This window comes from Taeniopygia guttata, chromosome 4A (genome assembly GCF_048771995.1).
Source record: "Taeniopygia guttata chromosome 4A, bTaeGut7.mat, whole genome shotgun sequence".
Classification (NCBI taxonomy): Eukaryota; Metazoa; Chordata; class Aves; order Passeriformes; family Estrildidae; genus Taeniopygia; species Taeniopygia guttata.
Genome location: NC_133029.1, coordinates 4,348,385 through 4,362,201, shown reverse-complemented (window position 1 = coordinate 4,362,201; position 13,817 = coordinate 4,348,385). Strand labels below are relative to the sequence as shown.

Below are 13,817 nucleotides of genomic sequence, written 5' to 3'. Positions count from 1 at the left end.
TTGGCAAGGTTTAGGAAATAATTCATATACATTTAATTTAGGAATGTTTGCTCATTGTTTTTTATATCCATTTGAAAAACAGAAGCAAACTTCCAAAGCAGAAATGATGGATTTCTGTCAATTACCAAATGTTATGAATTTGCAACCCTTTTATTCTAGTACTCAAGGAACTGCCAGCTCATTAAAACTGTACCTTTATGATTATTCGGGGAGTTTGACAAAAATAAATACAATTTTGAGGTTGTCTTTGGTGTGCTGTAATTGAAGGCAGCAGTGCCAAGAGAACACCACTGCCCTGCCAGACCCAGCCTTGCAAGAAGAGGAGAACGTAGTACAATGCAAACTTTAATGTCAATATATACAGAGCTTTAAAGAAAACATTTCTTTTAAAATTAAATGAAATAAATACAGTATGATACAAAATCCACAATATGCTTAAGAGAAGGAAATGACAGTTACAATATCTGATAACGGGGACCTTGTGTAGAGTTTCATCTTTGAAGTACCTCAGAGAGCATTGGAATTCATTGCACACTGTTCTCAATTAATGCCCTTTATGGAGATTCAGCCACGTGCCAGGAGAGTTTCAGCTCTAACCAGAGCATCAGTGCAAGATGCCAAAGTGCTTGGGACATTAAGACAATGCAATTAATTAATTAATTAGCAAACACTGTTCAAAAGCCTAATGAAAACACCCAAACCTGAACACTTGGTCCTGCAAAGCAGATCCATCTCCAGCATCCTCATGTGAAAAACCCCACAAGAGAATTCAGGGTTATTCAAACTCACTATTGGTAATAAGCTATTGCCCAAAAATTAATAATTAAGAGATATAATCAATTAAGTATCTTTTAAAGCTTTCAGAGAAAGTTTGTTTTCATTACACAGTAAAAATCTCAAGAAAACCAGTTGCTGATGACTTTGTGGGAGACTTTCTAATGATGTAAATTATTACAATACTCAATCAGCTTCAGCCATACGTTATGGGTGGGGGTTTTCAAATTTGTATCCATTCCTCTGTTCACAAGGAACAGCAGAATTTGGAGGAGCAAATATTTTAAAATAACTGGAGCAGGGACAGATGCTGATGCAGAAGGCTGGTGTGGCATGAATGAAGTGCAAGGGTGTTACCAACAGATATCAGTGCACATCTCAAAGAACTTTGGAACAAACTTTTAAGGAGAATTTTATGTTTTAAAACCTACAGAGCTCCTATAGGATTAAGGACTCTATTATGATCACAGCTTCAGAAACTTTTTGGAAGCTTTGAGAAAGAAAAACCCTGCTCCTCCCTCCCCTCCCACAAATATTTGCAAACTTTTAGTTCTGGATAGGACTGAAAAGCTTAAGTGCTACAGAAATACAAAAAAACCTGTGTTTGCATCGATGTTTTATCCTAATTTCACTGATACAAACCAGGAAAATGAATATAACCTTGTGTAATTAATTTAACACAGTTCTACAGACCAGTCTCTAAGTACATTGCAAGGAACTCCCACCTGCTGAAGTTTGCCAGAAGTTATTTTAACTATTGGACAGCTGAAGATCAGCTTTGGAAAAGGAATTAAAACATGGAAGACAGAATTCAAGCTCAACATGACTGACTTGGGTGAGGTTTTGGATGCCTTCTCTGGCTGCAAGAACATTCAAACAACAGAGGCCTCAAATGAAGAGCAGGGTCGGCCCCCTGCACCTCCTGCTGTGGGCAAGGGGAATTCATTGATTTTGAGCAAAATGGGAAAAAGAAGAAAACCACACAAGCCATGATCAGTGGCTTGACTGGACCCAACCAGGAAAGCCCCCAGGAAGGGCCCTGTGACCCCACCATGGCTCACTGTGGTGCCACTGCAGTTTTTGGATATGGAACACAGGAACACAACAGAGTTCCTCACTTTACATCCAAAGGGCAACTGAAGATACAAATTGAGATATCCTGGGGTGAAAGAACAGCAAAAGAGGTCCTGAGCCCACTCCAGCTCCAGTGGGAATCTGCTTTCTGTGGGCACCAGAGCTGGAACTTACTGATAATGATCATCAAACACCAGAGCAGGAGCTTTTTTAGCAGGAAGTCACAGCCAAAATACTCTATCCTTTAAGAGTTAGTTATGTGGAAATTCCTTTAGTCTGAATGCCTATTTCTGTGTAATTATGAACCTTTGTGAAAATTGGACTTTTTTCCTAACTCAGTAAGGCAGTAAGAACATCACCAGTTTGTAAAGTTGAGTTGTGCCCAGATGGTAAAAAATCATTTCCAGCAGCCAGAGCACTTTCCCATTACCTGCTCTTCCATCTCAAACCTTGAACTGACAGCTCATGAGCAGACCATGCCACTTTTAGGTATCAAAACCTAAGTTGGGAAAGAAAGGGATGAGAAACAGGCAAGGAATTTCCAAAGGAGCCTCACAAAGATGATCATTAAATACAGTAAAAGTAAACTGCAAATAAACTCTTTCGTGTTCCTGAATATCCCAAATATTTCCAAGACTGATATGCTGAAATAGAGCAAGGGAATTTCCCCCCTAAATAAGGATTATAAGTGGCATACCAGGGTACGCTGGCCTGTCAGATATAACACACCCAATATGTTTTCCCCACAATAAGACAACTTTGTAATGTTGCAGTCACTGAAACGTTGCTTTTACCCCTGGAGTACCACTGGCACTAAATGCCAGCAGTGATATAAAACAGGGATAACTTTCAGGAAATGTTTTAAATACTGGGCAATGAATCAGAACATCCATCTTGTTTGTGTTCTTTTCCTCTCATCACCTTTGTGCTGCACATCAAGAACAACTCGAGTCCCTTCAGCTGCTTCCAACTGCTCTTGTGCAAAATGCTTTTAAGGTGCTTATACTGTGGTGCTTCTAAGCAAGCTAAAAGAAAATACCAACAGAAACACTGTTAAATGATTCATGGGTAAAGCCATTAAAGACCAGCTGCTGCCTTACAGGAAAGCTGAAGACAATTCAAGTTTGACATTTTCATTGTATTCCAGGCCTTCCATAACCTCTTATCCCCAACACAGCTTTTAGGACTACACCTCAACCCACATTACACCTTGACCTGGGCTCAGGGGGTTCAACTTCCAGCACTTTTGCCTTTTGAGTGAATTCCTCTGGCAGTTATCTTTAGATTTATATTAAAATGACCCCAACAGAGCATAGACAAGAGGTTTCCAGGCATTCTTGCTGGAAAAAGTCTTCCTTAAGGAAAAGGAGGATGAAGCAGCTGCAAGGGGGGCAGATTTCGTACTGAACAAAGAGCTTTCCAGGAAGCAGCTGTGTTCTTTGATAAGTTTTCAAGCATTTCAAACAGGCACCTCAAAACTAGGCACAAATGGCCCCTAAGGCTTCCAGCATCTATCAAACACTCAAGAAATTCCATCTGGGGGATGTTCTGCATGATACAAAGAGCACATCTATGTTTGCTATATCATGAAGTCTCAAATCTACATATATTCATACCTAACTATTTGGCCAGATAATGTCCATCTTCCCCCACCACAACAGAAGAAAGCAGCTTATCTAAAAGTACTTCCAACACCACCAAGTCCTTCACAGGTATAAGCAAAAACCAGCCAACACCTCTAGTGAGATGTGAGTTATCATCACCCCTCCTGATGCTTGGGCCAGAATTCTCCTGAAAGTTTTTTTGTTTTTTTTTTTTCTGTCTCAAAACATTGATTTCTGTCAGCCCTGGGTCTTGCACTTGAAAATTCAATGATGATAAATGAGTCTGAACTATGTTTGAGTTCTGGTCACTTCACAGTCTAATGTCACTAATATATTTAATATTTATAATCACCCTGCTATGTCACTACAACTGCTCAGTGTCTACAACTTTTGAAAGCACTTCTAAGTGTATCTCTGAATGAACTACCAGCAGTTAGCACTGACTTGGAGTCAGGAAACCCCAAGGTAATTCTGGCCCTGAAATGAATTTCCTCTCCATCCCAGAATTTGGGAACAGCTGGAGTCCTAACACCAGACAGAGAGGAAGAGTGAGTGCTGGCCACAGGATGCTGAAAGGAGTTTGTCCATAACTGTGAAATTTCTTGGTCAGAATTCCCTTATCTGGGCACACAGCAAGGCTTGTTTATTTTTCCAAGCTACCCCTACAGTTAGGCAAAGAGAATTTTGCATTTCTGTTCTGTAATATTTGTACATGCGGCGAGAGAGTCAGAGAGAAGCAACCTTCTATTAAAAAAAAAATCAAATAAATAAAAAATAAACCCCAAGTGCCAAGTTGGTTATAATAAAGTGTCAGTTTGTCTCATATGCCAAACAAACCTAATATTGGGTGTGTTTAGTGGAAAGACTGCTGAGGAAAATAACACAGTAGCTGTATTAATGGATGGGAAATATGAATAACAAAGGATTGAGCTGCATGATGTTGTTTTGAAGTGGCACCAATGTTTCTGAGAGCCTGAATTTTGACAGCTTATGCACACATTGACTTGCTCCAGCTCAGTGCAGGACACAGTTTGTGGTAAAAACCAGAAATGTTCATTTTCCTGTTAGGGACCATAACCAGGACTTCTTTTGTGTCACAAGAGATCAAATTTAAGTGCAGGATCTTGCACATCCCTTTGGTTTGTATTTCCACAGAAACTCCTCAGTTACTGGCACCATGCAAACCCAGACCTACCAAATCAACAGTGATGAATTAACTCTGGCACGTCACATTGCTCAACTCTGCATAAAGGCATGGACAAGGGAAAGGAACTGAGTTGAGTTCATGACGTGCCCAGTTACAAAATGAAGAATTTGCCCTTCACAGCAGGGTCTGAAGGTGTGAAGCAAGAAAACTCACACTGACACTTTATGTACAACTTGGTCATTGGCAACGGTCCCCTAAACCATTTTTTTTAACTGAACCCAGCAAAACTATACAGAATGTGAAAGAATATTTGCAACAGATCTCAAAGGACAGTGTAGAGAAATTCAATATGGTGTACCTGATGTTTAAATTAACTTAACAGATACGGCCTGTAAAACAAACACAGTATGAACCTGTGGATTTTTTTTTTCTTTTTAAAAAAAGGACTTTTACAGAATTCAAGTAGTGTAGCAGGAAACCATAGATGCCTTTTGATCACAGGTCAGGCAAAATAGAGCCACTTGCTGGGTTTCCCCCTTGCTTGTGTCTGCTCAGGTGTCCCAGTGGATCTATAAGTCTGTGGATGTGAGCTTTTTCATGCTCCGTCGCTGAGCTAAACTGGAGGCTGCCACAGGCTCCAGCACTGGCTGAAATGTCTTGTGATTCAGTGCAGAATATGTAGCAGCCATGGCTCCCTAGAGAAACAGGAAATATGTAATAATAATTCATAAAGATGCAAGTTTTAATCAGAAAATAAAGCAATTCAACATTAAATACTCAACTAACTCCATTAAACCCAAACACGACTTGTACCAGGTCATGTGAATTCTGTGAAGTTTGTTAAGGAAAAAAAAAATCTGTTGTTGAATCCTTCCAATGTCTAAGCATGGGTGTCTAACACTTTTTTCCCTTTCTTTCATATTTCTTCTGTATCCCTTAGATGTAGGAGTCACCTGTTAATGTAAGTCAGAATTTGCAGGTTTCAAGCCAGATTAGCCCCAATTTCCCAAACACAGCCACTTCAGTGGCTACTCAGGTCCTGACTTCAGACAGCTCAAGAACTACCTTACAGAAAACACACACAAAAATCTCCTCCCCTACACAAAGGGGATAATTATTACAAATAATTATTTACTAATTTAATTTGTAGAGGAATTTTATACAATTATGTAGAGCCAGGACAAGGGGAATGGCTTCCCAATGCCAGAGGGCAGGGTTAGATGGGATACTGGGAAGGAATTTTCCCTGTGAGGGTGGGCAGGCCCTGGCACAGAGTGCCCAGAGCAGCTGTGGCTGCCCCTGGATCCCTGGCAGTGCCCAAGGCCAGGTTGTACAGGGCTTGGAGCAGCCTGGGACAGTGGAAGGTGTCCCTGCCCATGGCATGGGGTGGATGGTCCAGCTTTAAGGTCCCTCCTGACCCAAACCATTCAACCATTCCATGAATTTGTCTCATTATGTAACTTTAATGTGTTGGCACTATGGAAAACAAACAGAAAAAACAAGATTTCTGTCTGTTGCTCTAAACCAACGGAACAAGCAGCATCCCAGGTGGCTTTACCTTTACTAGATGTGGGGCATCTTGCCTGTTGAGCTGGTAATGAGGCAGCTGGTCCCTGCAGGCAATCCAGGAATGCTTCAGCACCTGCTCGGCCGTGTACCGCTGGTGGGGATCCACGTGCAGCATGTGTGACAACAAGTCCTGCAGGGAGGGAAACACACAGACTGCTCAGTCCAAATCATCTTAGGTGGCCTTTACAGCAGCAGGGATGGCAGCAACGAGAGAAGCAGCCGATGTGGAGGGATTAACACAATGGCAGCACACAGAGATCAGCAGACAAACGGGATCATTCTGTGCCCTGACACTGCAGAAGGCTGAGAACAATGTGCGGTACTGTTGGAGCAGCTCAACAGAGCCAGCCTTGATTGCAAAGCAACTCACTGTTGTGCCTTTCATGTTTATTATGAATACAATCTTTAAAAGACTAGAAATCCTATTCAAATGTAGCAGGCAGATTTTATGGAGGAAAGCTATTATTTGCAAATCTCTCTCCTTGCTCATTCTGCATGCTGGGCTCTGCTGCCTCCTTACTACAAATGAATTCAGGGACAGTGAGACACCAGCAAGGAATTTTTCCTTCAAGAAGCCACATAAAGGATAAAGCCAACAGCAATGGACACTTGTTTTTGCCTGTTAGAAGCATTAGCAACAAGCTACTGATTAATTACAACATTGGTCAAAGGAGAGGTGGGTGGGAAGGGCACAGAACAGAGACAGCAACAGTTTGAAATAAAACCAAAATATGAGCAAGCTGACAGAATGTTCCCTTTGTTTTAGGTACAAAATGTGAAGCATTCTTAAATACACAGAAGTGAATTTCTCATGCTAAGACAGCAAGAGCCAACAAGCATTCTGAATCACTCCTACTGAAATGAACAATAGTGCAGTTCCAAAGGACGGGGAAATATATTTAAACATTAATATTTAATATTAATGCTGATCTTTTTAAAAGGTAACACCAGTGATTAAGATACCCACAGAGTGGGTCAACACCATCCCAGGGAATCTATATTCATTACAGATGGAGGCTTTAAATAAAATGTTGGAGCAGATATCCTTCCCTGCAATAAAATCTGCAGATAATAATAACAAACTACACTTACAGAGCAATCTAGTTGATAAAGCTCAGTAGATCTCATTGGAATTCTACAAAAATATAAAATCAAAACACATTTATACCTTTGCTGCATCTGAAACGGTGTCCCAGTTGCCTCCACTTAGAGAGAATTTTCCACTGCCTATCCGTACTAGGATCTCCTCAGGAGTATCATTGGGGCCATTGGCAAATGGAGTATAGCTGGTGAGAGAAAAAACCCAACAAAAACACCTTGTTATAGATAAAAACTGCAAGAAATCTGTAAAATCTCATGAATCAGAGCCAATATCCCACTATCACAGAATCACATGTTATTAAATATTAATATTTCTAATATTAAATGGGAAGTACAGATTTATCAAGAGAACAATTTCCAATAGACAGAATTTAGCCATTAGACTAAAAACCTGCTCTTTTTCTGCTAGAGAAGAATTCAGCAAACATCTCTCATCTGGCCACTAGGTGCTCCCTAGAGCTTCATCAGGTTTGGATATTTAGGAAACTCCAGAGATCACAAGCCAGAGTGCTCTACACAGGAATGCAGCGGGGGCAGGAGACAAAAGGTGAGTAAAGGGGATGGGGTGGGAGGACAGAAGGCTGGAGGGTAAAAAGAAACCCACCACAAATTTTCACAGACTCAATTCCCTCCTGAAAGCTGGAGGAAGTCTTTGGCACCTCTCAGCTCTGCACTGGGAAGAGAAACCTTGTGAGCTAAACGTGGTTTGTTTGGCTTTGACTCAGAGCTGCCTGTCCCACCTGCGTGTCTGTGTCATTCCATCAGCCAGTGCCTCACCATTTCTATGGAAGCAAGGATTCAGGCAACATTCTGGGATTTAAGGTAAACAAAACAGCTCAGAAATATTCTCACCCTGCCAACATTGTGTAAAGGAGAACTCCCAAGCTCCATATGTCACAAGCAGCATCATATCCCTGTCTCATGAGAACCTATGAAACAAAGAGTGTTAAAGACTTGCCATATATTTTAAAAAACACCCCAAAACAACACCACAGCCTAAGGATCCATCCCTGGGTCATGTCAGAGATTCGATTATTTATTTTCTAATATACAGGTTGAAGTAAATGCCAACAACATTTCTTCTCCCCAGATAATCTGTTAAGATTTTCACCAGGCTCACATCTTATTTTTGAAGGTGGACTCTGCTGTTTTTAAAACAGGTTTATAATAAACACATGCACCAGTGTTTAAAAACCATGTGTGGTTTTATTTAAAGAAAAGAAGCAGAATTGTTGAGTTTTTTCCCAAGCACTGCTGAAAAGTTTTAGCATTTGATGCACCAAAAACAGCACAAAGAAAACACACAGCAGCTTGAAATACCTCTGGTGCCACAAAGTTTGCAGTGTAGCAGGGAGTTAGAAGTAGTCCATTTTCTCCTCTAAGTTGTTTTGCAAATCCAAAATCACAAATCCTGATGGAATCAGCATTGTTTGAATCATCAGTGTATAAAATATTACTGGGTTTAAGGTCTCGGTGCACCACCTTTAAGCAAAGACATTTGAAAAGCCATCATTTAGGAGGAGTACATTGGTTGTAATTTACAATTTATAAAAGCTGTTCTTTAGACGAATATACTTATGAGAGTTTTAAACAATTATATAACCTTAAAGTACCCAAAAATTCTAGTTCAAGTAATGTAATAAAAACTTCCTAGCTCATAATGCAACTGGAACCAACATCACCATTCGGCAACAAGGAGAACAGGACAAAAATCTGCTTTTTCATAAAATGCAGAGTCCAAAGGCTTTGCCAGGATAACAGGATAAATTGTTTCTATTATTCACCTCTGGGATAAAATACAAAACCTCTTGGCATGAAAACAAGCCAAGCAAAGCACAGAGGGCAAGGAGTGGTAAGTGCAGAGCTGACAGGGCTGTGGCAGGCAGGGCTGGCTCGCTCACTCACCCCCTGGCAGTGCAGGTAGTCCACGGTCTTGGCGATGGTGAAGAGCACAGCACTGGCCTCCCGCTCCGAGAAGAATTTCTGCCGCAGGATCCGGTCCAGCAGCTCCCCCCCCTTCATCAGCTCCGTCACCAGGTAGATGAATCTGCCATCGTCATACACCTGGGGAGAGGGGTAACAGTCTCTCACCCAGAACACGCTGACAAAGGCACATCTGTAGCTGCACATGCACATAAATCCCCTTCTCCCACAGGAGCAGGCAGCACTAACAGCAGGGGCTGCCAGAGGAAGGCAGCTCCTGTGTCATCCTGGGAGCTCCTGACTCAAGCTGTTAATTCATCACTCTCAATTCAAGTTGTTAATTCATCACTCTGAGTTACATTTTTTAGTGTAAGAGCTTTTGTTGGAAGAGAAGAGCAGGCCACACTCCTGACTGCTCGTCCCTTCCAGGGCCATTCTGGCACAGACAGGACAACAGGCAAGCCACTGTTTTCTCAGGTTACCAACACATTGGCTGCTCCTTTGAAACAAGAAGAAATATGGCATTTCTAACTTTTACATCATTTCTCACTTCAAGCTGGTTAAACAGCCTTTAGAAAAAATTAATACCAGGACAACGCTGTGTTTTGAGACACTCCCTCTACTGTTACGTACTGCTCTCCCAGTAGATTTTTCTATATAAAAGAAATGTAATGAATCCCAATAAACTGCCTACATCTGCATTTATTTTTTCAGCACTGTCTAATAAGAGGCAGCAGAAAAGGAGGTACATACATCCTTTAAAGTAATAATATTTGGATGTTGCCCATAACGCATGAGAATCTCAATTTCTTCTGAGGGATCCCTTTTGCTTTTATCAATTATCTGCAAAATATAACAGGAAAAACATCTTGCATAAACAAAGTCTATTAAATAAAGACATTTTTTGTATTTACATTCTCCTTTCAACAACAGAATAAAATATTCCAGAGTTCATTACTTCTTACCTATCACAAGTAATTCATCTTCCAGCTCCTCATCCCATTTATTCATTTCTTGCTCTATCCTAGTTAAATTCTATCATTAAAGCAGCCTGTCCTGCTCCACTGAACAAGGAAATGCACTGGTCTGAAGCATCACTAATTCCCTGCAGTCCAGTTCCACCCTTGTCAATCTCATTTTATTTCAGGTGTTCTCATCACTGGACAGTATTTTCAGCTTTCAAGATTGTAACTTATTAACACATAAAAACACAGCAACTGGAAAACTCACAAATCTAAGTTTTTAAATCGACTAGTCAATCTTTTCAGAATGTCAGAGTGGAATTTATGCCAGTACCTTCACAGCAAACTCCATGTTTGTGGCTATGTGGATGCATCTCTTGCAAACAGAGTAGGAGCCCACACCAATATCTTCCTTCAGTTCATAGACATCAGTGAACTGTGCACTGTTTCCATGAAGCTGCTTTAAAAAAACACAGGCAACTGGTTACCTAAAGCAACAGGATTCCCTTTCCCATTACACTGGTACCAACAGCAGAAGCTTCTTCTGCTTGCTCATGATTTTTCCTTGAAATTCTGCCTCCAGAAAAACAACAACTCACTTTTTAGAATTAAAAATATCCCATGGAAGTATTTAATGAGACACATTTTATAACAGTCTCCTCAACAAAGCAAGAACAACTGTAAATACTGAATATTGGTCAGTCTTTGGCATGCCAAGGAAGTTTCCCAAAAAGCAAAGCATTACCTGGACTATGGGCAGGATATTGGTGAGAGGTGATATTTTATGGTCTTCTACAGTAGTAGTTGCAACAAAACTAAATCCCTTGAAGAGCTGGTGGGCATTTGCACTGGGTGGGACCCCTGGAGAATCTGGGGGCACACAGACACAGGGTTAGTGTGGCTACAGCCCAGCAAGGCCATTTCAGAGCATTCAGCAGAGGCATGTTACATAAACCATCTTGAGGGAAGGGAAGCAAGCAAGAGGAACACCAATGTTAAATATTAAATAAAACTTCTACTTTGTTATCTGTGCTCTGTTACTCCAGTAACACAAACAAGTATTCCAGGGTTTCATCTAAAACTGCAAAACACTGCAGGAATTTATGTATGAACACGTTTTAAGGAAGAAGTTTATTGAAACAAAACTATGGATAGAAAAGATATAAAGAGCATTGCCTTGTGCTCAACAGCTTTGTAACACAGAAGAGCAACAACAGAATGTGCTGCTTCAGTGGTGAATGAGCTGCTGGCAAGGCACAAGTGAGGCAACATAAGAATATCCAGTTAGTAAATCTTTACTGAAAAAATATCCCCGAATTATTAGAATTAAGTTTTTCTCGGGTTACATTCTGTGCACCCCTGAATTCACTATCTGAAATCTTAAAGTGAGCACAGCTCAATAATTTTGTCCTCTTAAGAGCACATACCTTCTCCAAACAATCATGAGAAAAGGGTTTAAAAAGCTGGATGTAGCAGGAAAGAAAAAACTAACAAGAGAAAACCTGAAGTGAAACTTGAAGCAGACCAAGAAATAATAATAATAATTAATGTTTCTTAAAGGAAGGCATTCTCAATGAAATACTAACCCTAAAAAGAATCACTGCTGCAATAAAACTGAGTTTCTTTTAATATTAAATAGTTCCTCTCAAACACTGCATGCCTGACTTGAATCATAACTAGAAACCATAGTCCAGCTTTTAATATTCCATTTATTTTTTTTCTTCCTGAGTCAAAGGTTAGCAAAATATTCAGAGAACAGAAACCTGCTGAGGGGAACATCCTCCTCCAAAGCCCTGGAACCCTGGTGGATCTTCCTTTTAACTTTGTCTCTGGCTTTTCTGCTTGTTGTTTTAGCACTAATAAACTCCTCTGTCCCACAAACCTCACCAATTTATAGCCATGCCCAGTTACCTTTTGGTGTTTTTGCTGTGAATTCTGGATCAAAACAGAAAGTATCTTCTGGCTTTCCAGAGGCAGGTTTGAATGGAGGCTGAATTTCTCTTCTGAACAGTTTCTGAAAGAGAAGGACAAAGATTGAAGAGTCACTGAAGCTTCCACACAGGTGCTGCTATTTTGCCAAGGTAAAGGGTAAAGGACAAAGACCCTCAACCTATGTCAGGCACATCCCTCTTGGCAAGGAACTGCCCATTCTCAAAAAGCTCTAGTCCAGGTTTTTCCTAATCCACCCACCTAAATCAGGGAAAGATCTCAAATCTACAATAAATCCCATTTACAGCAGAGGGAAGTCCAGGACAGTTACAGCCAAGGGAGCACTGGACAGACACTTCCTCCAGGATTCCTGGGAACACCAGCAGCCTCTCCCACCTACAAATGCTCTAATGGATCATTTCAGCTTGAGAATGCTGCAACTCTTAATTATTTAAAAAGTAAATGCACAATTTGTAATTAATACTGTCTATCTGCAGTAAATATTGCAGCTCCAGATGCCAAGGAATTAGAGGAGAAGCCAGGATGTGCCAGTCAGCAGTAATGCAGTGTTTGCTTTGCCCTATTCAGATGTAAATACTTGTACAAATGCTACAACACACTGAAAAATTAGCAACAGCTTTATCTTTCAGATCCTCTTGTACTCACATTCCAGTCAACAGTAGAAAAAAAAGGATGTCTCTTGATTTCTTCAACACCATCTGAACCAGCTCCTGAACAAAAGAAAGACTGTATTTAACAAACTTGTGGGCAAAACCTTTTAAGATTGCACTAAAAATTAGTTCATTTCTAAAAAGTTTGCATAGACATGGTTATTTGAGGGAACTGTGAATACAGAAATATTCCAAGGATGTCAAATACCCAAGGAGGCAAAGAGAGCACAAGAAGCTCATAAATAGAGTGTCAGTATTCTTTGCTGTGACACTGTCAGAGCTTTGGCTCACTCCTAAGTCACTGATCCCACATTTCGACCATTCCTTGGCCAAACCCTGTAAGTCATAAGCCAAACTAACAGGAAATGGTACCCAAATCTTACTGATCTGTAGTGGCACTGATCACCCAGAGCTTCAGAGTCTCTAGCAACTACTTTTTTTTTTTTTTAATAAAAAGGCAGAGTTGATGATTTAAAGATCCAAATAAATGAACCAACCTAATCTATTTGATGGGTTCCTTTTAAACAACATCCTCAGGAGACTTTGTGCTTCAGGGCTGAGGAACTGAGGCATTCCCAGCTTTGCTCTAAAAGAAAACAGAGAACAAGTCAGAGGAAGAAGCCTAAGTAAAAACTGTCTACGTAGATTTCACTGCACAGTTTGATGTATCAAGGATCTAGTCCAAAGCCTTGTAGAGAGCACATACTTAACTCATCAACTTTCTAAGTTTCCTATTATAGGAGTGATTTAAAAAAAAATCCAACAAAGAACAAATACATCAGATCAAAACCAACAAACCCCACCCAAGCAAGCTTTCTGCTGAAACAGAGTAAAATAATTATCTTAGGAATACTAAGTATTTTCAAAGGTATTTTCATATCACCAGGAGGTTTTACCCAAGTAAGTACCAGTAACAGAAGAGACTCACCAAATCCCCAATTACCTGCCCTTGAAGTGATTGCTGCTATTCCGCCAGGGCTTATTGAGCATCATATTAAAGCTCATTGACTTTAGCATTTATTGTATTTAATAAAAGCCCTAAAGCCAAGGCAGGAAATTTTTG

General features: G+C 40.4%; 1 protein-coding gene across 3 annotated transcripts in view; it reads right to left on the bottom strand.

Annotated features, from left to right (window-relative positions):
• Positions 1–332: 332 nt before the first annotated feature.
• RPS6KA6 (ribosomal protein S6 kinase A6) overlaps positions 333–13,817 on the bottom strand; it is a 35,320-nt gene continuing 21,835 nt past the window's right edge. For 2 of the 3 annotated variants that reach the window (XM_030272433.4, XM_030272435.4), the window contains exons 11-22: positions 13,252–13,340; positions 12,750–12,814; positions 12,066–12,168; positions 10,900–11,024; positions 10,489–10,614; positions 9,946–10,035; positions 9,175–9,333; positions 8,590–8,751; positions 8,122–8,198; positions 7,337–7,454; positions 6,158–6,298; positions 333–5,294 (exon numbers count right to left, since the gene is read on the bottom strand). In XM_030272433.4, coding sequence (XP_030128293.1) covers positions 5,169–5,294; positions 6,158–6,298; positions 7,337–7,454; positions 8,122–8,198; positions 8,590–8,751; positions 9,175–9,333; positions 9,946–10,035; positions 10,489–10,614; positions 10,900–11,024; positions 12,066–12,168; positions 12,750–12,814; positions 13,252–13,340 — 1,381 coding nt within the window. In that variant the 3' untranslated portion in view covers positions 333–5,168. The remainder of the gene's footprint in view (positions 5,295–6,157; positions 6,299–7,336; positions 7,455–8,121; positions 8,199–8,589; positions 8,752–9,174; positions 9,334–9,945; positions 10,036–10,488; positions 10,615–10,899; positions 11,025–12,065; positions 12,169–12,749; positions 12,815–13,251; positions 13,341–13,817) is intronic. The other variant, XM_030272434.4, reaches the window with a different exon arrangement.